At 41.2% G+C, this 26,883-nt stretch overlaps 1 protein-coding gene across 1 annotated transcript; it reads left to right on the top strand.

The window, feature by feature from the left end:
- Positions 1-311: 311 nt before the first annotated feature.
- On the top strand, positions 312-26,883 carry LOC137258082 (lysosomal protective protein-like). Its single transcript, XM_067795635.1, has 13 exons — positions 312-401; positions 2,446-2,616; positions 3,384-3,495; positions 16,087-16,137; positions 16,441-16,527; positions 19,263-19,418; positions 20,446-20,537; positions 20,940-21,036; positions 21,652-21,822; positions 22,624-22,836; positions 23,967-24,053; positions 24,819-24,923; positions 25,574-26,883. The coding sequence occupies exons 2-13, from the start codon at positions 2,456-2,458 to the stop codon at positions 25,658-25,660; spliced, it is 1,419 nt and encodes a 472-aa protein (XP_067651736.1). The 5' UTR covers positions 312-401; positions 2,446-2,455; the 3' UTR covers positions 25,661-26,883.

Raw genomic sequence — 26,883 nt, 5'->3', positions numbered from 1 at the left:
GATTAAGCCACCACTGTATTTACATATAACAGTGACTACCACTGAAGCCATAGGTCATACTTATATTGCCCTAACACTGGTCCATGCACATAAACCTTAAACTTGAGAGGGATCTGCTTAGTGAAAAGGAGCATTGTGTTCAATTACACTTAAACCCATGAATGAAAAGCTATTTATTCATTGAAAAGAACTGTTTGACTCTTCCTAAAAACAAAACTGACTAGGTATATTGAAAGTTTGAGTCCCGGCTGCCACAATATTTTTTAATTACATGTATGTCCATGTTACACCGGCACGTGATTTTGTCATGTGACTCCGTACACGTGATTGGATTGATAGACTAATAAAGGGGCTGTCAGGACGTTATATGGACAGTCGTATTGTAAGAATTCTTACAAGAGGTAGGTTATCTCTACTCATAATCGGTTCGAGTTGAAACACTCATTAGCACTGCATTAGATCTTACAATGTCGATCGTCATTGTATAACATGATGAATCACGTTCTGTTTCGTGGCTACGTTACAACATGAATCTGTTTATGTTATCAATACCTTAGACATATTAGAAGCGCATGCTTTCAGCAGATAGTCCGGTAGACTGGGCCCAGATCATGAATATTATATTGGGAGGAGATTGCGTAAACATTGTGGTGCCAATGTTTTTTGTCATCAAGCATCAAGCTCGTTTTGGTAATATCATTATGTAGCACACTAGGTATGTATATGGAAACAGGAAGTATATATTAATGTGAGTCCACATTTAACAGCGAACAGTGATAAACGGTGTCCTCCCTTGATAAATTCTGTACAGTGTAATTTAGTGTGTCCTTCCGTTTCTTTAAAAATGAATGTAAAAATAAATGGAGGAAGCTTATGACCTATTAATCACCAGATTCAGCTTTGGGGCATATTTCAATCGGGGTTTCCCCACTTATCTGGCACCTGTTGTTTAAAGGTTCTAGATCAGTGGAGCGCGATAAGGCCTGAGAACAAAAGGTGATTTCTTATTTTGCTCCCCTGTCGGGCTGTGATGTTTGGTCACCCGGTCAGAGGGTATTTGGTTACCCAATACTGAATGATTTTATTTATGGATGCATGAAGTTATTTTATTTTTCATATTGCATAGCATATTCAGTTACACAATTAATTTACACATTTCATGAGCACTTTTTGTGTAACTGTATACATTTACTGCACATATGTTCATTCATTTTTCATATTGCATAGCAGTTATAGATACGGTCACATGCAATTATTTTATCGCATACAATACATTTGTACATTATTTCTAGATCACTAGTACCCTGTTAGTACTGCATCGAGATATTCCATAACAAATTTGTCTCCGTTGACATATTGTCGCTTGTACACAGACAAGGCATTATCCATCTCAGCTTACAAGTAGGTTTGGAACCAACGCCTCAAAACTGCAGTATGCTGGCCTCCGTGTATGCCTGCTCATTTTTATGAAGTCTATGAATTTAAGAATTTAAGCCTTCCACATGGTTGGTGGTGCGTGACCCCACTGTGTTATAATGGTTCCACAAACATCGGACATGGTTTCCTTCCATCCAAAATCTTGTCATTGGGTTCTTGCTCTTAAATTTGCCACCAAACATCACTCACAAGATGAACAGGCACAAGCAGCAGTGCCATTGTCCGTCTCACCACGAGGGACACAGAAGGTTTGTTCTTGTAGTCGTTTGTCAAGTGTTACTTCTGAACATTCTTACACACAGCTAGGCCCTAATGAAAGAATATCCTTTCAATTCACGTGAGGGAAAGACTCTTCAGGGCATTCTGGGCAGCAAACTCACAGTCGGTAAAAAGGTTTTCTGGGACAAGACGGAGGTTCAGTTGATTTGCTCACGTGTTGATTAAGTCAAAGAACCGATTGCATGTCTGCTCTGACTTTCTTGGCAATAGGGGAAACATCTTGCCTTCCACAAAGGCGTGGATTGTGTAGAGTTGGTAGAAGATAGATGGACATTTTTCAAACGTTCCATCGAAGAACACCGATCAACAAACTTTGCACAACCATTCACCAATAACTTTTAATCCGCTCAGCCTGCCAGATGGGAATAAAATACATTTTTTTCACGACATATTTTCCTAGGGGTTCAGCATATCAAAGCTGCTTCACAACACTTACCAGAGTAATGTGTGAAGCAAAGAGACACTACCAACAATCTTCCTTGAGCATGTTGAGCCAGTTGAGCATGAATAATTTAATCTTGTTCCTCAAAGAACTACACGTTTATGTATCATGTAGCAAGATTTAATCACACTGACAACTAGTTATGAACTAGTCTCTGATGTTTATAGTCAGTGTAATTATCATGTGTTATTGTTTCCAAACCTACAACTTGTGTCACCTCAACAGGGCTTTGAAATGGAAATTTTCACTTGTTTTAATGTATACCTTTTTCTCCCTCTGAATTGTAGACTTAATAAGATGGCTCCAAGCTTCCTAGCACTGGTTGCCATGGCAACAGTGTGTTATGCTGTGGTTCCAGAAGATGAAATAAAAATGATGCCTGGCTTAAGCAAGCAACCACCATTCAAACAGTACTCAGGGTACCTCAAAGCATCTGGCACAAAGAAATTGCACTACTGGTTAGTATGATTACATTTTGTTTGATTTTAAAAATATTTTTAAATTATCACAATGGTGTAGATCAGTTAATGTGAGTATAAGTTCTTTGGGTTGAAGTGAATCAGGAAATATACATATCTTTTATAAGTGATGGATCTTTAGTATGTATATGTGTGTCACAGTGTGTTTGTGTGTTTAGTTACTTAATGACCACCAGGCGCTGTCATCTGGGTACCTGCCATTAGGTGCCAGCCCTTCACTATTACCGCACTTTACAGGGTTACCTACCATAAGGCGCAAGCCGTGTGCTATCACCAGGGTGCCATTCATGTTTTATCACCGGGTTACCTCTCCTGTGCCGCCAACCATGTACCCTCATCAGGTTAGACTCTGAGGCACAAGCCATGTTCTGTCACCAGGGTACCTGCTATATGGTGCCATTTATTTTTTATCACTGGGTTACTTCTTCTGTGGTGCCAACAAGGTACCCTGACCAGGTGGCCTCCACTGAGGTGCAAGCCATGTGCAGTCACCAGGGTATCTGCCATATGGTGACCACCATGTAATAACACTTGGTTACCTCCCTTGAGGTGCCAAACCTCGGTATCACCAGGGCATCTGTCATTAGGTCCCAGCCATGTGTTGTCATCGGGGTACCTGCCACGTATACACTCTGAAATGGAAGTGTAGAGTCTGAGTCTGGAAGTATACCAGGAACCCTCCATTATGCATGCTGTTCTGTATGCATTAGGGTCCCAGCATATGTAATGGTGCAGTGTTGTTGCAGGTTTGTGGAGTCCATGAACAACCCTGCATCTGACCCAGTTGTGTTGTGGCTCAATGGCGGCCCGGGCTGCAGCTCAGACCTGGCACTTCTGTCAGAAAACGGACCTTTCAATGTAAGTGCTGATAAAACATGTGAAATGTTGTTGATATCAGTCAAATGTTAAATAAGCTGTTTAACATTTTATTTATTTTTCCTTACCCTGACGCATGCTTATTGCTTATCTCCTCTTCCCTGGCGAAGGTAGTGGAATACCTGAAATCCCTTGAAGTTCCCTTCTAAAAGAAGCGGACGTAAAATACACTCACCAAGTGTAGCCTCCCCTTTTTCCGCGCAAACGGTCAGCTGACCGACCATGCTTGACAGGTCCTAGACAACTTCGTCAGACAATGTAGACTTCATCAGCAGCCTTGGTCATCACAGCAGACATCTCTACGAGTCAACCGTTACTACATTCAACGCAGCAGTTCGAAGCAGACGCCTTCATGCAACATGAGCTTGGAAAGGTCATGTTGAAGACGAAAGAAGTCTACAATCTTCAACTAATTCGACTTCTGCTCCTAGATCGGTACATAACTAACAGTTTTAGCTAAGAATCTAACTAAGTCTGAAAGAAATGACGTCGCTTCTTGTAACCGAACCTGGGTCGTCTGGGTCGAGAGTCCTGTCTTACCTCATTGCTACTGAGATTGGTGACTGACAGAGCAGAACTTATTGTATTTAGACACTGGTTTGTAGGTTTGTTTATTGTATGCTTTTCCCGTGCATATGATGATTTTGGCACGAGTTGCTTGTACCTAATGACGTCACATGATTTGATGCTTTTTCAGTAAAACATACACGTTGTCGTCATTCCCATGAGAGACCCTAGCTGACTGAGTGTCATACACATTCCCGGTGTCAGAAAACTAAAAGAATTTGTAGGCATGTCGACATCCTCTAGTTCGGACATTCCTCCTAACGCAATACTTGATCATGAGCCCTCTTCTTCACCAGACCAATTTTTGGATTTTTTTTTCTTCTTTATCGGATGGTGACATCAACCCAGGTCAGACAGCGATTGACAAGTTGATAGAGGACTCACCTGGGTTATCTAGCATCAGTGACCGATTGAATGAGCTACGAACAAGTGACAGTCAACCCGGCAATTCTTCAGTGTCCAGCACAGGTGTATCTTTTCTACTTACACAAAATATCAACACCAGCAGTAATAGTGCTAACACTGCTCCCGTACCTCCTGTTGCACACCCTAGTGCGCCATCTCCTCCCGTTCCAGCATGCCCTAAACACATTATTAAACGTCCCGTTCACTTTGTAACTTCTTCACTCGAACCTTGGTAAACCATCTGAAACAAGCCGCCCCCGTAAGTGAAACAAAACAAACCTGCAGCTAACTCCTGCAGACCCCTTCCAGTCTGTCTCACCTCCACACTCTGACCCCACCTTCACCTGTTGATGCAGTGTCTCACCCCACTACCCCACGTAACGTGCCCCCAGCACCTCCTCCAAACCCATCCCATGTTTCTTTTCTTTCTAATTTTACATTTAGGTAGCACCGAGAGCACTGTTTCCTTTTGCCAGCAGTACGGGTGTTACCAACCCAAGCAATTTGTCCTAACTGTCAGCAAGTACTAATTCGCACTTATGCAGTTAATCGCATGGGTAAGGTTCCTGACTATCATTTCCAGTGTAACCGCAAAGTATGTTAAAAAAAGTAACAAAAATCAAGTTCCAGCACGAAGGGGTACGTGGTTTTCCGGGTCGAATTTGTCACTTAGAAAAACTGTTTTGCTCAGCTACTGCTTTGCTCATACAGACACAATCAGAGAAACGAGTATTGATTGTGATGTGATGGGAAAGTCCAAGAAACCTCAAGAGAAACTGTATCGGACTATTTCATGTATTGTAGAGAGGTATGCTCTGCGATGGTTGAAGAGAATTGTTTGGACAAAATAGGTGGGGCTGGCTTGACGAAAGTGGAAATTGACGAAAGTAAATTTGGGAAACGTAAGTATCATAGAGATAGGATGGTAGATGGTCCGTGGGGTTTGGGTGCTTTTTTTAGGGAGACTAGAGAGTTCTTTCTTGTTCCTGTAGAGGCGAGCGACAGACGGACATTACTTGATATTATTTGTAGGAAAGTGGTAGGGGGTGGTCACATTGTTACGGACTGTTGGAAGGCTTGTAACGGAATGTCTGACATGGGTTCTACCCATATTACAGTGAACCATTCAGAGAATTTTAAAGGTAAGTGTATGCAGTATAGTACATGAGCGCAAATGATTTGCTAATAATCTGCCATTTTCAGTAATGGTTATTTGTACTCGTTATCAGATCCCACCTGTATACGTGCCTGTATACGTTCCAGTGTCAAGAGTGACAAATTCCAGTTGTGTGGAATATATCTTACAAATGGCGATGCTGGTATGCTGACATCAACCTATATGTGGACACCCGTTCAAATGGGTGTGTGTGTTATGGGTGGAACTCTTACCACTCCAGGTCGTCAGACAACACAGACTTCGTCAGCAACCTCGGTCATCGCAGCAGACATCTGTATGAGTCAGTCGTGACTGCACTCAGCGCAGCCATTCGACGCTGATGCCTTCATGCAACATGAGCCAGGAAAAGATTATGTTGAAGAAGAACGAACAGTATAATCTTCAACTACGTCGACTGCTGCTCCGTGTGAGCACTCAGCTAAATATGCACTCACTCCAGAGGAAGAAGAGGAGGTGTATGCACGCACCTGTTCAGGAAGATCGTCACCGTCGTCCCATAGGAGCTCGGAGGGAAATCCTCCTACGTCAAGTGAGTCCACCCGCACGGGCGAGTGCACTCAAGTGGGTGAATACGCTCACGTGAGTGAGGAAGCTCACATAGGTGAGTGCACTCACAGGTCTACTCGTCAACGGAGAGGATCTTCAGCAGTCTCCCCAACTCATCGAAGGTGCTGTCAGCACTTGTCGTCCCCTTCAGACCTGGATTCACGTAAGAAGGATCGTCGGCATCCATCGAATACATCTCACTCACGGTGAATAGTCTCACCATCCAAGGACTCCAATGAACCCAACACTTATAGGATGAAGAAGGAAGGCATGCATTGACGTTTCTGCTGATAGCTCCAATATCTACAATTTCTGAGAAGTTATCTACGGCATTCATGTCAGCAACCAACTTTCAACAACAACCTTTGTCACCTTTCAATGCTCGTCGCTTCCCTCTTCACCATGTGGAGTCCTCCATCAGAGCACCAGATATAGACGAGGCATACAAGATCATCAGCAGTCCCCACAACAGATATTACAAGATAGACGACAAGCGGCTTGCTCAGCTGGACACCTCTACAAGACGCGACTTCTTCGGACGGGCTCGATTAAGAGCCATCAACGAGACTCAAGTTCAGCAATCTTGCAAATGAGGAAGAGTAGGAGGATCAGCAGTTTACGTCCTAACACCTCGTCTCAACTACTGCGGGGCTGAAACCACTTCCTTGACAAGATTGAAGAGGTAGCAAGGATGATCGCCCAAGACATCAGAGAAGTCATGATGATCAAGTCCATCGACACTTTTATGACGGTGCTCAAGTAGACAGTCAGCATTACACTAACAAGTCCAAGTTCTCCAGAGTCCAGAGAGCGAGAGCGTCCAGGAGGCAAACATTGAAGATCAGGGTCGGAAGAAATGGAGTTTTCCACCGTCAGCCGTTCCCATACCACCGTCTCCAGTGGGTGAATGTTTTCAACTCTACTGGAAGAAGTGGGGAATTCGCAACGATGAATACGTCACCAAGATTCTTCGAGACGACTGCAACATACCACTGCAAACTACATCTCCGATCACAAGAGATGACAGCCTTATCTTCAGTGGAAAAATTCCGACACATCTACCCGGACGACAATTTGTCTACATCAGCTTCAAGAGGCAGAAGTCTTTTCGCTCGCTTTACTCATCTAGACACATGCTCGCCAAACAGCATGTTTACGGACAAGCCGAAATGCTAGCAAGGGTATCACTGTTTGAACAAGATTTCACAATGATCATTTGTCTGCTACACTGGTGACGTCACGTCTACAATCTGATTAGTCCCCAAGAGACAATGCCCTTCAAAGAACGCCGTTGACGTTACATCTACAATCTGATTGGTCCCCGAGAGACAACACCCTGCGCAGAATGTGATGTTATTATTCCAGTGTCAGGAAGTCTTCTACATTTGACTTACAGTCTTTCAACGATGGAAAGATGTCGTTTATACACTAGATTAGCAGTCTACAGCGTCATTTCATTCTTCAGGCGGCACAGAGATCTTCAAACAGCAGACTCAACGTTGCCTATCAGGAGGCTTGCAGCAATGAATGGCAGTTTCTGATTGGACAGTTAGAAATAGACTTCCTTGGAATGTCAACTCGTTCATAATAAACATCACTGATGATCTGAAGACGAAGAATGACGCATCTTCACAGCATACAAGCTCATCATGAGTTGAGTTGAGTTGAGTTCATAGTTAACGTCACATCGGCAATATTCCAGCCATATCGTGACGAGAACATGTTTGATATTGAAATGAAATGTGCATATACTATAAAAACCTGTCGTCAAAGGACAGTAAAATAACTAGAATATCACAGTTATCATTTAAAACTAGTGTAGAAAGTTAAAACTAATATCACTATTTGGACAATACAACATAAAATAGGGCTATATATCACCAACCACTGAAGGTAGATCACCACACTAGGGACCATGGGGACTTACTGTACCTTTGCTTCCTGCATGGACCCTAGCTGGATTTACATCATCCCTTCGGTTGTTAGCAATTTAGGAAATCTAGCCATATATTAAAAAGACACATATTCTACGATTAAAAATATGAACAGTTTGAATTGACTTTGAATGTTTGTGGGCTTACGTACCCTCTCAGGAGGACAATAATTTTACAGTACTTTAACCCCCCTCGAGGATACAGCCACTAACAAGCACAGTTACGAATTTAAACTTCCAGTACTAAAATATTTATCTATTTACAAGTCATTTAACAAATCTAATTCTTTTAAAAACTGAATGATTAAATGAGGACTTATATTATTAAAAAGATCCTTCATTGTTCGTGATTTGAAATAGGTATCCCTTGTGATGGAATATTCGACACAGTCAAGCAAGACATGCTTGACCGTGATTATTTCATCACAAGGGATGCAGAACGGAGGATCCTCACCTTTCAATAGGTATTCATGAGTATATCTCGTGTGGCCAATACGACATCGCCGCATGATGACCTCTTCAAATCTGGACTGACAACCCAAGTAGGTATACCCAACAGAAGGTTTTATTGCATGTAATTTATTTATGCCCACTTGGGTGTCCCACTTCGTCTGCATCAGATCACGGATATACGATCTAATGGTAGCCTTATAATCAGTGTATGGAATAAGAAGTGGTGTCACAGATTTGTTTAGTGCTGCCTTAGCAGTAAGGTCAGCCAATGTGTTCCCAGAAATGCCCACGTGGCTGGGTAACCAACAGAAGACGATGTCGTATTGGCCAGTAGCAAGATCATTATACAATTCAATTATTTCAGTTAAAAGTGGATGTTTACAAGAAATATTTTTAATAGCCCGAAGGCAAGAAAGAGAATCTGAATAGATTATATAGTGTTTATGTTTAGGGTGTCTTTGAAGATATTTAAGAGCCGTTAGTATGGCATCAGCTTCAGCTGTAAAAATAGAACTGTTGTCTGGTAATCTAGAAGATATTGTTCTGGATCCAATGACAGTGGCACAAGCCACTGCGCCACCGTCCTTGGACCCATCTGTAAATAAGGATTTATAATTGCTATATTTATGTTTTAATTGATTATATTCTTGTTTATATTGTAATTCATTCGTTTCTGATTTTTTAAACGAAGTTAATGTTAGGTCGACCTGTGGCCTAACTATCTGCCAAGGAGGAGAAGAAAGAAGACGGGAGGGAGCTATGTTTTCCAGCTCAATGCCGGCAGAGGAAACAAAGGGTTTAATTCTATGTCCTAGAGGAGGGACAAGCGAAGATTTCTTGTTGTATAAATCCCCATAAAGGGGATTGAAAACACAGTTATAGGCAGGATTAGATTCATCAGAGTATAACTTAGTAATGTACTGTAAAGCTAACTTTATATGCCGCTGCTCAAGAGATGGCTCATCAGCCTCAACGTGGAGACTGTCAATAGGTGAAGTTCTGAAGGACCCAAGACAAAGTCTTAGGCCTTGGTGGTGGACAGAATCAAGAAGTTTAAGGTTGCTTTTGCAGGCTCCACCATATACGATGGAGCCATAATCAAGTTTTGAACGGACGAGTGATCGATATAGGTGTAAGAGGGTTGCTTGATCCCCTCCCCACTTTGAGTTGGAAACAACTTTCAACAAGTCAAGAGCCTTCAGGCATTTAGTTTTAAGGAACTTAATATGAGGCAGAAATGTTAAATGGGAGTCAAAGATTAGGCCCAAGAACTTGGCCTCCTTAACAACTCTGATGGGAGTGCCATCTAAAGATAATTCTGGGTCCTTATGTGGCTTATATTTTCTACAAAAATGTATACAATTAGTTTTGGATTTAGAAAACTTAAAGCCGTTTTCAAGACACCATTTATTTATTTTGTTTAAACACAACTGCAGTTGCCGCTCAATGGTATGCATATTTTTACCACGGCAAGAAATATTAAAATCATCCACAAATAACGATCCATCAATTGAATCGTTTAAAACTTTAGATAAACTGTTTATCTTTATACTAAAAAGTGTGACAGACAAAATACTGCCTTGTGGAACACCCTGATCCTGATTGTAAGGATCAGACAGGGTAGAACCCACACGGACTTGAAATTGTCTGTTATTTAAAAAGTTGGCTATGAATTCAGGCAAACGACCTCGCAAACCGAAATCATGTAAATCTCTCAGAATGCCATATTTCCATGTTGTGTCATATGCTTTTTCAAGATCAAAAAATATAGACACAGCGTGTTGTTTATTAATCAGGGCGTTTTTTACAAATGATTCCAAACGCACTAAGTGATCGACAGTACTTCTATTTTTACGGAAACCACACTGTATATCTGTTATAAGGTTATTGGTTTCCAAGTACCAAACAAGTCGATTATTTATCATGCGTTCCATGGTCTTGCAAACACAGCTAGTTAGTGAAATAGGTCTATAATTGGACGGATCCGTATGATCACGTCCAGGTTTAGGTATTGGTACTACTATGGCGTCACGCCATGAGGGAGGAAAGTTACCCGATGTCCAAATATTATCAAAAATATTTAGAAGAGTTTCGAGGCAGGATTCTGGTAAGTGCTTCAGGAGCTGATAATGTATGTTATCAGCTCCTGTAGCAGTATCATGAGCTTGATCAAGAGCAGTATGGAGTTCATGAATAGAAAATAGTTCATTATAATCTTCCCCATTATCTGAATTAAAATTAATAGTTTTCTTTTCTTGTTGTTTTTGATACTGTTGGAATTTAGGCACGTAATTAGAAGAGGAAGAGTGTTTAGCCAAAGTTTCACCCAGTTTATTTGCAATATCAGATTCCTCGGTAAGTAATTGATCTCCATGTTTAAGATGTTGGATACTAGATTTAGTACCTTTACCTTTAATTTTCCGGACCATGTTCCATACCTTGGACATGGGTGTCCGAGAATTTATTTTGGATACATAATTTTGCCAAGATTGACGTTTATTCTGTTTAAAAGTACGTCGCGCTTTAGCATTTAAAATTTTGAATTTATTTAAATTATGCACCATAGGATGGCGACGGAAATAATGTTCTGCTTTTTTCCTTGCCTTCCTAGCTTGTTTGCACTCATCATTGAACCATGGTTTTCTTATGTGTGGAACTGCAGAAGACTTTGGTATACACTCGTCAGCAATGCCATTGAGTACATCTGAAAAACATTTAATAGCATCAGAAACAGTAATAAAACGTTCAAGTTTAAGTTTGCCAGTACAGAGAGATTCATATAAAGTCCAGTTGGCCTTTTTAAAATTCCATCGTGATGATGGAGGTACATCAGATGGGTTCACAGGCTTTAGTATTGTAGGGAAATGGTCGCTCCCACACAGGTCATCGTGAACCAACCATTCAAATTCATTTAAAAGACGAGAGTCAGTAACTGATAAATCAAGAGCTGAATATGTTCCTGTGCCAGGATGTAAATATGTATGTGACCCGTCATTGAAAATGCAGAGATCATTGTTTGAAAGAAAATCCTCAAGTAATTTACCTTTGGTGTTCGTAGTAGTACCACCCCAGAGTGGGTTGTGGGCATTTAAATCGCCCAGGATTATACAGGGTTTGGGAAGTTCATTGTAAAGAGCTTGTAGATCAGTTGACTGGACAATAGATGAAGGTGGAATATACAATGAACAAAGTGTAAATGCAACTTGCAATGTAAGTCGCACAGCTACGGCTTGGAGATTTGTTTTAAGCGCTATTGAACTATGTATAACATTTTGCCGTACCAAGATTGACGATCCTCCACTTGCCCTATCACCCGGAGGTGAAAAATAATGATATGCATTGAAATGACGGAGGTCAAGAGTATCTGTGTATTTTAAATATGTTTCCTGTAGACAGATTGCTGACGGTGTAAAATCCTGGATTAAAAGCTGCAATTCATTAAAATTAGTCCTTAGTCCTCTGCAATTCCACTGAATAATATTATTCTGATAACTTATCTTTTGGGGGGATTTATTGGGGATCTACCCCGCACTTTTTTGGTGGGCGACAAGCTGTGTGCCCTAGAGCGGACGTTTTCAGACACGTCCATGTCTTCAAGTGATCCATATTTGTTGAACAACTGAATTTTGTTTTCTGATCCTTTAGGGGTTCTGCCACTGAGCCTTTTCGAGGAATCTGGCTTTTTACTTTTGTTGGTAATAATTTGTTGAGACTTAACTGTTGACTGAGAAGATGGTTCGTGATCAGAGGATGCCTGTGATTGGATTTGGGATGTACTGGGAAGTGGCTCTGCTGTCTGAGTGGATATGGCAGGTGAAATAAGTTGAGGAGTATCTGTTGTCATCCATGTTAAGTTGGTCTGACAACTTACAGACAATTTGGTAACTGTAGGGGTGGCTGCTGACGTTCCGGCAATGGAAGCATAGCTTTGTGTTTGTTCTGAGCTGTGAACCAGTTTCTTTGCGTCTGCAAAGCTAACATTCTGTGTAAATTTTATTCGATTGATGGCCATGTGCTCTTTCCAAACAGGACAGTCTTTTGAGAATGATGGGTGTTCCCCTTTGCAGTTAGCACATTTTTTGACATTACTGTCACAATCTCCTGTTGTGTGTGTCTTTTCACTGCAGTGAGCACACACAACAGACAATGTGCAAGTATTTACACCGTGCCCAAACTTTTGACATTTGAAACACCTAAGAGGGTTAGGAATGTATGTCTCAACATTGAGGTTACAATAACCTGCCTTCAGAGATTTTGGTGCATTAGGTAGAGAAAAGGAAAACAGATAAGTATTAGTTTGGATGGTTGTGCCATTTTTACGGGTAGAGAAACGTTTTACATAAAGTACACCCTGATCCTTCATCTCGGAAACAATATCTAGTTCCGACATGTCAGCCAGCAATCGCTCACGATCTCTAACAATTCCCTTGCTCGTATTGAGGGTCTTGTGAGCTGAGACGTTAACAGAAATGCCAACAAAAGTTTTTGTGTTCAAAAGATTAGTTGACTGTTGTCTCTTGGCACACTCAATCAACAGGGCACCTGAACGCAATCTTCTAATATTCTTCACCTCGCCGGCAATGCCTTGGATACCCTTAGACACAGCAAACGGGTTCAGTTTTAATGGTGTCAAATCCTTTGTCTCCATGACAACAAATCGAGGCCAGTAATCAATTGATTTGGACATTCTGAGATCGTTGTCAGCAAGGTCAATTTCGAGAGGACGTTTAGTTTTTTTTGTTTGGGGTTTCATAAGCCATGGTTTATAGTTTAGATTTCATCATCCGAGCTCCCCACCCACCACGGAGTATCACAAGGACAATGCTAAAAACAAGTGGGTCTCCAACTTGCAGCACCAAGGATACTCGGATGATATACTCCAGCAGAAGAGTTACAAATAACAAATCCACCAGATTGGCCCATGAGCCACCGCCTTCTGGCATAGGACTCTAGGCAAAGTGCAAAATATCATAGTTCAAAATTATAAACATCGAATATGAACAATTTTGTCAAGACCAAAAGGTGAACATTTACAAATCCAATTCGTGTTATGACAAATAAAATATAGGCCATACACACAGGGCTTGGCGTGACCAGCCGATTGATAGAATCGGGCCGATTCTACCACCCGTCTAGGTGAAGTAAGGGCCGAAGTGGTGTGTTGAGCAAAGGGAACACGATTCAGGCTCCCAGTGCCCTCAACCACCAGACTACCGTCCTCCACCGACACGGGACGCAACCCACGGCGAACAAGTTGCCCAATTTGGTCGCCTCTTACGACCAGCAATGGGGTGCTGTGGACACATTCTGTCCCGGGTCCACACGGGAGAAGAGCACTTAGCGTTACCCAGCACCCACCACGAGGAGGTGGCTCTTCATGGGTGCCTGCTCATCATGAGAGAAGTCAACTCAGTCTATAGTTGGGTTTCACTATCAGGCTACTATCTCAGCTTGGATGTCTTGAGAATCTAAGTCCTCGGGATTTGATTCATCTCTACGTTGAACTACATTGCTGTCCCAGGATTGGTGGGTCAAAGTTCAAGCCAGTGATTAGAACAAGTTCTTCTTCTCTCTCCGTTATCACTATGTCAGTGATGTCTATAGTCTGGCAGAAAATATTTCAGGACGGTGTTTGGTAACTTTACTTTAAAACTATAATGCTATCCGTTTCCAGTTTGGTATGAGGCTTTATAATTCTTCTACCATTGAGGATTTTAATTGCCATAATTTATCACTCGAGAATAGGAAAGTTGTCTACATGATTGTGATTAGATAAGATTATGATTAGAACAAGTTCTACTCTCTCTCCGTTGTCACTATGTCAGAGATAATGTCTACTCGATCTGTTCACGTCACCTCAGGATATGACCAGATGAAGACGCCTACTACTACGTCTATGACAGCGGTTCTTGACTCATGGTTTCATGTCCTGAACAGTTAACGACGCTGGACATCTTGAGACCATACCCGTTATGGTAGACTCGCCAGTCAATGTTTGCAAAGGAACTTACATGTTAGAGCCGGCATTCAACAACCATCTTTACGTAGACACGTCTCTCCAAGGATGGAGTGCCCATCTAAACAACGAGGTTGCAGCTGGATTCTGGAAGAAGGAAGATCAAACTCTTCACATCAACCACTTGGAGATGAAAGTGGTGATGCATATATTCATCATTGGTTGACAACACTGAGAGACAAGCTACTGATGATCCAGACAGACAACTCAACAGTAGCCTTCTGTGTAAATAAGGGTCAGTGAGACCATCTCTACTACACCTGACATTTGTATCTTTCGACGTGGTCGACAGTCTGAATCTCCAAATAAAGGTATCTCACATACCAGGAGCCTGCAACATCATGCCAGACGCCTTTTCTCTCCGTCTAAAAATAAATAGACTTATTTGCAACGTGGTTCAACTAACAATTCCCATTGTAAAGGGAGGGAAAGGGGGAGGGGAGTGGGGGTGGGGGTTAATTATTGGACGTAATTTTACACAGCCAGCAGCCAGCAGAAACCAGTGTGGCCTGACCCACAGCCGTGTCCGTCGGATTCTGTAAGCAATTAGCATGAGTCAGGATAAGGAAAAATATGTAATTTTCTGAATAAAATTGATGTTTTACACTTATCCTGACTCATGACGTAAGCTCCCCAGCCCCCACTGGCACGGTGCATTCCTATAATTCACGTGTCGGGCGATTTTACAAGGAGAGAGTAACAAACATGGTTGGTCAACTGCCCGTGAGTGTATTTTACGTCCGCTTCGTTTAGAAGGGAACTTCAAGGGATTTCAGGTATTCCACTACCTTCGCCAAGGAAGAGGAGATAAACAATAAGCATGAGTCAGGATAAGTATAAAATATCAATGTTATTCAGAAAATTACATTAAAGTATTGTGGTATGATTACAGAGATGTCAGTAGGGTTTCAGTAATGAGTTTCAGTGTATCAACAAATGAATGCATGGGGGCTAGAAGAATGCCAACCAGATTATTTACAAAAAAGACACACAATGTTAACCAGAGTTCAGATATCTTTTTTTACCCCGTAACATCTGAAGTATTTGAAAACTGTATTCATTGCTGGCCATTTTCTGCTTTTCACATGGCATTATTATTGCCTGACTGTGACCAGACCAACTGGAAACTTCTGTATTCAAACTTGCAAAATGTACCAACAATCGTTTGACATGTTTAATTTCATTGCACATGTTAATAACATGATGATACTTGGATTAGCAGTGTTATCACAATTCGTAAAACTAAAATCCATTCACCTCCAGTATCCAGTATCAAGTATTTGAAAATGACAAAGGTATACTGAACATCAAAAGAAACATAATTTTCAAAAAAATGAAATGTCATAAAAGTAAGGCTTCATGCTTATGTGTTCTGTTGAAAAAACTTCCCCAAAAGCCAGAGTTGTATTTCCATTTCTGTATGTAGCTAGAAGGACATGATATTTACTGAATGAATTTACATAACAACTATTCCAGGTGATGCGTGATGGGAAGACTGTGACGTACAGTAAGACCAGCTGGTCATCGGTAAGTAGTTGATACGCAGTGACACTCACTAAGACGTACATCCAGTTCTTAAAACTGATCACAGAGTTTGTCCCATTGAAGACATGTACACCCTGCCTCACTGTATATTGAAATGTAATCAGAAGTACATCCGTTACAGTAATACTGACAATTTTGGCATTCATTGTTTGTCCCAATTTACCTATGGATGTCACTAGGGACGACAAAGTGCACGTGTGACGTCTTAGTTGTTTGTCATATGAGGGCATATGTGTTTGTTTAATACAACTCAAAGAACACCTGATGCTAAGTTTGTTGCTATAGGTGGCCAATATGCTATGGCTAGAGGCACCTGCAGGTGTGGGGTTCTCCTACTCCGATGACAAGAATTACACGATAGATGATAACGAGGTGAGTCTATTTTTCATCCAAGTAAAGATAAGACAATATACATCTGCTTGTCCTCACACAGCTGCTTGTCTGCTTTTGACCTTTTATCACAAAAAGATATGGCCATTTAATGTCTGTTCTTGAGAAACACGCAAGTGTGGCCGTGAATGTTTGCTGTTCACCGCCCCAAAGATACGCCTATGTACATCTGCTCTTCAACCACACGCAGATGGGACCATGTGCATCAGTTCTTCAACCACACAAAGATAGGTCTGTGTATGTCTGCTCTTCAACCATACACAGATAGGGGCATATGTGTCTGTTCTTCAACCACACAAAGATAGGTCTGTGTATGTCTGCTCTTCAACCACACGCAGATGGGACCATGTGCATCAGTTCTTCAACCACACAAAGATAGGTCTGTGTATGTCTGCTCTTCAACCACACACAGATAGGGGCATATGTGTCTGTTCTTCAACCACACAAAGATAGGTCTGTGTATGTCTGCTCTTCAACCATACACAGATAGGGGCATATGTGTCTGTTCTTCAACCACACAAAGATAGGTCTGTGTATGTCTGCTCTTCAACCACACACAGATAGGGGCATATGTGTCTGTTCTTCAACCACACAAAGATAGGTCTGTGTACATCTGCTCATCAACCATACACAGATGGGACCATGTGCATCAGTTCTTCAACCACACAAAGATAGGTCTGTGTATGTCTGCTCTTCAACCACACACAGATAGGGGCATATGTGTCTGTTCTTCAACCACACAAAGATAGGTCTGTGTATGTCTGCTCTTCAACCACACAAAAATGGGACCATGTGCATCAGTTCTTCAACCACACAAAGATAGGTCTGTGTATGTCTGCTCTTCAACCACACAAAAATGGGACCATGTGCATCAGTTCTTCAACCACACAAAGATAGGTCTGTGTATGTCTGCTCTTCAACCACACAAAAATGGGACCATGTGCATCAGTTCTTCAACCACACAAAGATAGGTCTGTGTATGTCTGCTCTTCAACCACACAAAAATGGGACCATGTGCATCAGTTCTTCAACCACACAAAGATAGGTCTGTGTATGTCTGCTCTTCAACCACACAAAAATGGGACCATGTGCATCAGTTCTTCAACCACACAAAGATAGGTCTGTGTATGTCTGCTCTTCAACCACACACAGATAGGGGCATATGTGTCTGTTCTTCAACCACACAAAGATAGGTCTGTGTATGTCTGCTCTTCAACCATACACAGATAGGGGCATATGTGTCTGTTCTTCAACCACACAAAGATAGGTCTGTGTATGTCTGCTCTTCAACCACACGCAGATGGGACCATGTGCATCAGTTCTTCAACCACACAAAGATAGGTCTGTGTATGTCTGCTCTTCAACCACACACAGATGGGACCATGTGCATCAGTTCTTCAACCACACAAAGATAGGTCTGTGTATGTCTGCTCTTCAACCACACACAGATAGGGGCATATGTGTCTGTTCTTCAACCACACAAAGATAGGTCTGTGTATGTCTGCTCTTCAACCACACAAAAATGGGACCATGTGCATCAGTTCTTCAACCACACAAAGATAGGTCTGTGTATGTCTGCTCTTCAACCACACACAGATAGGGGCATATGTGTCTGTTCTTCAACCACACAAAGATAGGTCTGTGTATGTCTGCTCTTCAACCATACACAGATAGGGGCATATGTGTCTGTTCTTCAACCACACAAAGATAGGTCTGTGTATGTCTGCTCATCAACCATACACAGATGGGACCATGTGCATCAGTTCTTCAACCACACAAAGATAGGTCTGTGTATGTCTGCTCTTCAACCATACACAGATAGGGGCATATGTGTCTGTTCTTCAACCACACAAAGATAGGTCTGTGTATGTCTGCTCTTCAACCACACGCAGATGGGACCATGTGCATCAGTTCTTCAACCACACAAAGATAGGTCTGTGTATGTCTGCTCTTCAACCACACACAGATAGGGGCATATGTGTCTGTTCTTCAACCACACAAAGATAGGTCTGTGTATGTCTGCTCTTCAACCACACGCAGATGGGACCATGTGCATCAGTTCTTCAACCACACAAAGATAGGTCTGTGTATGTCTGCTCTTCAACCACACACAGATAGGGGCATATGTGTCTGTTCTTCAACCACACAAAGATAGGTCTGTGTATGTCTGCTCTTCAACCATACACAGATAGGGGCATATGTGTCTGTTCTTCAACCACACAAAGATAGGTCTGTGTATGTCTGCTCATCAACCATACACAGATAGGGGCATATGTGTGTGCTCTTCAGTCACACAAAGATAGGTCTGTGTATGTCTACTCTTGAAACACACAAAGATAGGTCCATGTGCATCTGCTCTGAAACCACACATAGACACGGGCAGATGTGTCTTCTCTTCAACCAGGAATAGATGGGACCATGTTCATCTGTTCCTCAACCACACAAAGATAGGTCCAGGTACGTCTGCACACGGATAGTAAGTGAGTTTGCTTTTACACCGTTTCTAGCAATATTCCAGCAATGAAGGACACCAGCAGTGGGCGTCACACATTTAACCCATTTGGGAAATCAAACCTGTGCCTTCAGCATGATTAGTGAACACGTTAATCACTGGGTCACCCCACTCCTGTATAACAACACTCTGAACATTTACAATATCTGTTTGTAGCGTCCAGTATGTCTGTTTTACCAGGCTCTGCATGTCACACTGATTTCAGGTTGCCCACGACAACTATCTGGCCCTCAAGGACTTCTTCTCCAAGTACCAGAACTACTCGAAGAACGACTTCTTCATCACTGGACAGAGCTATGCAGGCATCTATGTGCCAACCCTCAGTTCCCTTGTGGTAGACGACAAAGAAATCAACTTCAAGGTAAAATGATTTACTCATAGTACATGCTGATATTCTTGAAGTTGTACACACATAAAATATGAAAGATCTAAATGTGCCTGTCTTGCCTTTATACTGTCATAGAACACACTTGTATGGAAATGCTCGGGTTTATTGGCCTAAAATAGTGTCCTCAGGGAATAAAGATGTCTGGAAATGATGGAAGTTACGAATAGTGAGTTAGTCAGTGGCTGAGTGTGTTTTTGTTGCCCTAAGCAATGTTCCAACAATATCCCAATGTGGTGCATCTAATATGAGCTTCACAAATTGTACCCATGTGGGGAATCAAGTCTGAGTGTTTTCGCATGATGAGTGAACACTTGAATAACAAGGCTGCCACTCCCCTGAAATAACCAATAGAGTTTTAAGACCAGACTAAGTACCATATTTGGGCGCATTACACAAGTCTACAGTGCTGTTTCAACAGTCACTAACGACACTTGGTGAAATCATTGTTGACATCAGTAAAAACACCCCGAATTATAAACAACACTGATTTGGTTTTAGACACTTACTCTCATTCACTGCCAAAAAGCCCAGAACCCAAAACACCAGTGATACTAAAGCAGGGGCTCCTTTCACGAAGTAACCTTTACTTAAGGTTAACCTTGACTCCCATTCTTTAACATGGGACTATGTGACCCGTGAATGTCCAGGGTAGAATAGGCCTTCAGCAACCCATGCTTGCCATAAGAGACGACTATGCTTGTCGTAAGAGGTGACAAATGGGATCGGGTGGTCAGGCTCGCTGACTTGGTTGACACATGTCATCGGTTCCCATTTGCGCAGATCGATGCTCATGTTGTTGGTCACTGGATTGTCTGGTCCAGACTCGATTATTTACAGACTACCACCATATGACTGAATATTGCTGAGTGCGGCGTAAAACTAAACTCACTCACTTGGACTAAGTTTACCTTAATGATTTACGATCACCTAAGTGCTTTGTGTAAGTGGCCCAGAACTGGCAGTCACTGTGAGTCTGAGCATGTCCATGTTTGTTTTTCAGGGTATGGGAATTGGTAATGGAGTCTCCAATGACAAATTCAATGACAACTCCCTCCTCTACTTTGCCTACTACCATGGACTGATTGGAGACAGGTGTGGTTTTCGATGTGGTATCTCTCTTTAGGCATATCAGTCCATACCTTTTTCATGATAAACTGATGTTGCAGAGCCATTTTCCTATAAAAGCAGTAGAATCAGTCACAATATGACCGAATCAAATCATCTCTCATGTACTGTTTGTCCTACTGTAGAGAATGTTGTACCCTTTCGGATGTTTTATTGACATAAATTAGGATCATTTTGATGGTTTACACGAGGGGTTCGCCTGATATGTGATATGTTGTCCGCTTTGACCATGGTGAAATATGGTATTTAATTTATATTATAGGATGAGATGACTATGTTCTAATGCTGGGATAACCATTAACTCAAACTAAAATCAAATATATTTCAGCTGAGACATGTTGAGGTCATGTGGTATGTGTTTGGTTTCAGTGCATTCAAGGACCTACAGAAGTTTTGCTGTTCTACCAGCTCCACTGAGAGGTGTTACTTCACGGACATGATGCATGATCCCCAGTGTCAGAAAGTGGTAGGTCGAGCTACTTCAAACAACTGTGTTCCTTAAGGGGAGCTCTCATGACAGAAGAGACCCTCAGTTGTATTCCTGACGAGAACAGCAGACGGATGAGGGAAGGGCAGTCTGGACTGGTGCTCGTGCTCTCAGACATTGCCACGTGATCCAGATCTGACTACTTCCCTTCTCACATATTACAGAAATATAATTTGGCAGAACATTAAACTCTTTGTGTTTCGTAAGAGCAGATGTTGAATGACCATTACGTTTTATGGTTTAAGAACAGGCACACTGCAGTGCTTAAATACTGACTTAAGCAAAGAAATATTTTACCGTTTCATCACCATTCTGATGCCCAAACAATTTGACTTCATCAACCTCCATGATCCAGTCTTGAATGGCATTCATAAGTTATTCGCGAAAGGAAGAAAGTTTTATCGATGTCAACATCTTTCTTATGAGGAACACAACATGTCAGAGTTTACACTTACTGTGCCAGTGAATGAGGATTATGGATGATCACTTCTTTGTTCACTCGATGAAAGAGTAAGGATATGCTCTTAAACATTGCATTCCTAAAGATTCCTAGAGAAAAACTTTTTTCTCTCAATGTCTGACTTTTGTTTCCAGGTGACAGCAGCATCCACTGTTGTGTATGCTGGTGGTCTGAATATCTACAACCTCTACGGGGAGTGTGCTGGAGGTGTGATGTCTAGGAAGAGACCCAACTCTGACGTTCTGGAATCCTCTAACTTTGGCTATCCATTCGGATTTCTGGACACCATCAGGAAAGATAGAATGGTAACCTCAATCAGACAAATGTTGTACATCCAATGATACTAGTTACAATCTAGACTGACACTTCTAAGGACTTACATTCCATCATTCGAATGACTGTTTACGATTTTCAGTATACTCTGATTATGTTCACTAGGTTCTCAAGAAGTAACATTTTACAGTGGAAGCTGTCAAAACCGACAGCTGTGCAATTCGGCAAGTTGTCAACACCAGCATAAAACCTCAGTCCTATCCATGGCTTATACATTATCAGCTCTAAAATCCAGCACTTTGTGTAAACTGGATTATTTCTTCAGTCCCAGTGAGTGCTAGTTTAGACAGCTTCCGCTGTACATTTCATTTTGAAACCAAAGAATAATGATGATAATCAATTAATACAATTAATTGATACAATACAATTCCAGAGATAACTTGTTTTAGTGACATTTTGAAGCTGGTATGATGAAGGGGAACACTTTTATGGATAGACAACTTCTTTATTGCAATAGATTCCGACGATTTTGTTGACCGCTTGAATCCTCTGTTCATTATATGCTTAATAACAGTGTTAGGATATACGCTGGAACATCGCATTTGTTGCAATAAAAGTTGTCTATCTATACAATTGTTCCTTTTCAATTCCAGATATATAAACAGTTACTGTCAGAAATTATGCAGTAGTTAAGGCATGACAGATTAACTATAGTTGTCAGAAGCCATAACTTATTTTGCATAGTATACCTTTATACTGTTGTTCAGTGTGTCTTGATGTACCAATCTTTTTGTGTGTCGATGTTGCTGAAGCAGGTGACTTTGCTATTACAGAGGATGAAGTCTGCTTCTAAGCTGAAACTGGACCCTCCATGTATCGATGTCAGTAACATGGAAAAGTATCTAAACTCTGAGGAGGTAAGGACAGCCCTCCACATCCCCAGTATTGTTCCTCAGTGGGCGCCATGTAGCGAGGAGGTCGGCATCCACTACGTCCGAGCCTACAGCGATGTATCTGCACAATACAAGAAGGTTCTTGCCGCAGGGGTAAGTTTGGGAGGAAGATCCGGATTAGAATTGGTCTTCAGCAACATATGCTTGATGTAAGAGGCAACCAACGGGATCAGGTTATCAGGCTAGCTGACTTGGTTGACACATGACAATTTCCATCGTATCCCAATTTAGTAAAGCAACTCTCATGCTGTTGATCACCTGATTGTCTGGTCCAGACTTGATTATTTACAGACCATCACCATATAACAAATACATATATATTGTAAGTCCTTTTCTTCTCTATGGAGATAGAATGGCTGGTTTCCAGCTTTCTCCTTCTTGCCTAGATGATTGATTTTTAGCTCAGGCTTTGTGATTGTGCATCATTTCTTACGGTTAAGAATTTACCGTGGCAAACGATGTAAGAAATGCCCCCGTGAACCAGCAAAACAGAACAAAGACAAGTCTATAAAGTTCAAATGTTATTATTAGCAATGAGAGAGCAAGTTATACAAAGTCCCAAGTCAATTTCACAATACTGATTTCAAGTACAATTCAAGAGAGACAAAATCTAAGTCAGTGGGTCACAAAATACAATATAGCAAACTCACCTAAGTCTTAGTGCGAGGAAGAATCAAATATGCAGAATGTAAACACAGCGATCGGTCTGACAGTGGATGATGTAGATCAGGCGTTAACGGATGCAGATGATGACGATAATGTAACTCCAGTGATGTGTCCCCAGCAACACGGCAACCAGCCTTTTTATATACACAAAGTTATTTCCCGAAAGTTCGGGCACGTAGAATGCCCTCGAATAAGTCTCCCGGAAGTAAACACATAGAAAACTAGGAGCAGATAAATTACGGAAAACCAGAATCCTAAAAGTGTTGACCATCTATCAAAACGAAATGTGACCCCATCATAATTATTATTCAAAACACTAAATGTTGTGACCCAATAATACTTATTACTTAATTAATAACAAAACATACCGAAAATACACACTCGTAACACATTATACCCTAATATTAAGAGACTTGGAATGGCTGACAAAGGTTTCCTTAATTGTTGTCTGTCTTTTATATTGCGGGACTCTAAAAAAATGATGTTTTCAAGAAATGGTAACATAATTTTGTTGCTTTGCCATGGAGTAAGATTTACAGGATCTCCTCTTTTTTCAGAAAAGAGTGCTGGTATACAATGGTGATATCGACATGGCTTGCAATTTCCTTGGTAATGAATGGTTCGTGGACGGTCTTGGCATACAGGTGAGAATATTGGACTGTGTTCAAAATATCTGGCCATGCTTTATGGAGTGTACATCCATACATGTTTTTAGTAGCTCTTGCAGTTTGTGCCAAACTGAATTCTCTAATGCAATGCTAACTTAACATGCATTGTTTTCCAACATAATACCTCAGTCTATGCTTGTTTTGAATGGTGACTCTCTAGATCAGATGACCGGGCTTATTGAGTTGGTAAATGCATGTCATCATATCCCAGTGGCTTAGATCAATGCTCATGATATCAATCACTGGTTTGTCTTGTCCAGTCATGATTGTTACCCTCATGGTATAGCTGAATAAATGCTGAGTGTGTTGTCAAATACGCCAAATGTGTCCCATAGTTTCATATTGCTGGAATAGTCATAGGCGGCATGTAAGAAAACTTCCCTGTCACTTAGCATTAGATGTGAAAAGTACATTGGAAAATCGCAGAAAGTGGGTACCCAGTGGGATAACTCATGTGACTACTAACCTCTGTTGCCTACCTGGCAGCTCAGGTTATCCAGGGTAATAATGTGATCTGATTGGTACCGCAATGAGCATCCCTCAATAAGTGCCGTGTAGTACATAATAAATGCACTTATTATATGTCTGTCTTTTTATTTTTGTCTTATAGTGAAAGGAAGTACTGATACTTGACTAGGCGGCCTTTGGTCCCGATTCATGATGTGGAAGTGTATGTATTGATCTGAATATAGAGGATAGTGTTGGCAAGGACATTGGACTATATTGTGTATCATGTTTCAGACAATGTCTACCAGGAAGGAGTGGTTCTATAAGGCGGAGGATGGCACAAAACAAGTGGCAGGGTTTGTGAAGCAGTTCGACAATCTTTCCTTCGTCACTGTCAGAGTAAGTCCTCCTTATGCAAGTTAGTGGGTACCACAAAAGGATGTGAGAGCCACATTAGCTTGGTGTGCATAGTGGCTGCAACAGTTGTATGTTCCCAAGGGAGTTGAAATTAATAACTGTGCCATTTGAGACTGACAACCAGTGATAAAGGGAAAAATAAACCACCCTTGAGCAGGTGATCTGGATATTGGTGCTATATAAATATATTAATAAAATAAATAAAAAGTAAAATCAAGTGCGTACACATCACTATGAAAGTTGTCATCATATCCCAACTGTGTAGATTGGTGTTCATGCTGTTGATCCCTGGGATGTTTACAGTTACTTACAGACTGCCGCCATATAGCTTGAGTATTGCTGAGTGTGGCGTAAAACTGAACTCACTCATTAACTCATTTCTCCGAAATCTCATTGGAAGTGAAGTTCAGCTCCATTCCACTTTTCCTGCAAGATATGTCTTAATAACTATAATAGGACTGATATGTTACCAATGTGACTTAGTTCCACTATCCCTATGCTTCATGGGAACAGTTTTGTTTGAACAGTGCGAATGTCTGGTATGAGGTATTATCTGGTGTAAATACATGAATGCAGAAATACCACATGCTGAACACTCATGCCGAGAAGTAAATATTGATGTTATGTTGCAGGGAGCCGGTCACATGGTGCCCACAGATCGGCCTGTTCCAGGGCTGGAGATGTTCAAGAGCTTCATCAAAGGCCAACCTCTCGTATAACTCTCTTCACTATACTTTCATTAAATGGCGTCTTAGTTTGGCAAAGAAACATACTAGTCATTGATTATCTGGAATGTCTCCATCCATTATCAGATACAGAAATATTTTACGCTTTGGAAAAATGCTGATTGAAAAAAATGCTGATTGCAAGAATGAAGTAGGGGAAATTGTGCGTAAAGTTACCTATTGGAGAGATGTCAATTTGATGTCACTTTCCAAATGTTGAATGTATTCAGGGTATTAATGATAGAATCAAGATAAAAATTGTTCTAATTCTATATGTTAAGGGAATTTACTGGAATTTGTCAACGGGAATGACCAAAATAATTTAAAGTGAAAATTTGTTACGTGTTCACTGCAGTAAGCATTTTAGGAAGAGCAGAAATGGCTGTTCATCCCATGTGTCAATTTTAGGCAGCTGCATGTGATACTGAACATACAGAGGTTCACTGAGCGATAGATGGATGCTAGTGTGTTTGCCATTATGATTGTACTGCACACAAACTGTTTTTATAAGTAATTCATTCCACGGTGCAGGAAGTCCCTATTATAGATTTATGGCACCTTTCTCCACATGTTCTAGATGGAGCTTGTTTCTCACACTGTACTGATTTATTACCAATGGCGACGTTTCCATGGTAGCATACCCACTGATGTCACTTGATTCTAGTTCCCATGGTATCATACCCACTGATGTCACTTGATTCTAGTTCCCATGATCGCAGACATACTTACACAGTGTATTTACAAAGGATCAGCACAAAGCAATTCTTAGCTGTTTTCTAGAGAGATGTCTTGTTTTCACATTGAGACTTTAGGATCTAGAGTGGGAGGTTTACAAAATATTAATCTTTTATCATTCAAAGCATTTTAAACAGACAACTTTATAAATATTATGAACTGATTTGAATTTATGGTGATGATTTTCTACAAGTGCTTTTAGCATGCCTAGGTTAAGGATGTCCTTGTGTATTGTAGTTCCACAATGTTGAAACCTTTCATTTTTTTATCCCCTCAACCCTTTGTGGGCAGTGTTTACTGACCAGGTTCATGCTTAGGCTGTGGTTCCCCATCCACATATCAACCTGAATATTGTCTCAGGGGGTGTTGGTAAAGGGACTGATATGTTTTAAACTTCAATTTGTAGCTGAATATCATATTTTCTATAAATTCATGTTTGTATATAAGTTAAGATCATTTTATGAATAAACTCTTACAACGTA

The sequence above is a fragment of the Haliotis asinina genome, chromosome 12 (assembly GCF_037392515.1).
Source record: "Haliotis asinina isolate JCU_RB_2024 chromosome 12, JCU_Hal_asi_v2, whole genome shotgun sequence".
NCBI lineage: Eukaryota > Metazoa > Mollusca > Gastropoda > Lepetellida > Haliotidae > Haliotis > Haliotis asinina.
Note: the sequence above shows the minus strand (reverse complement) of the source record. Positions and strands in the feature narration are given on the sequence as shown.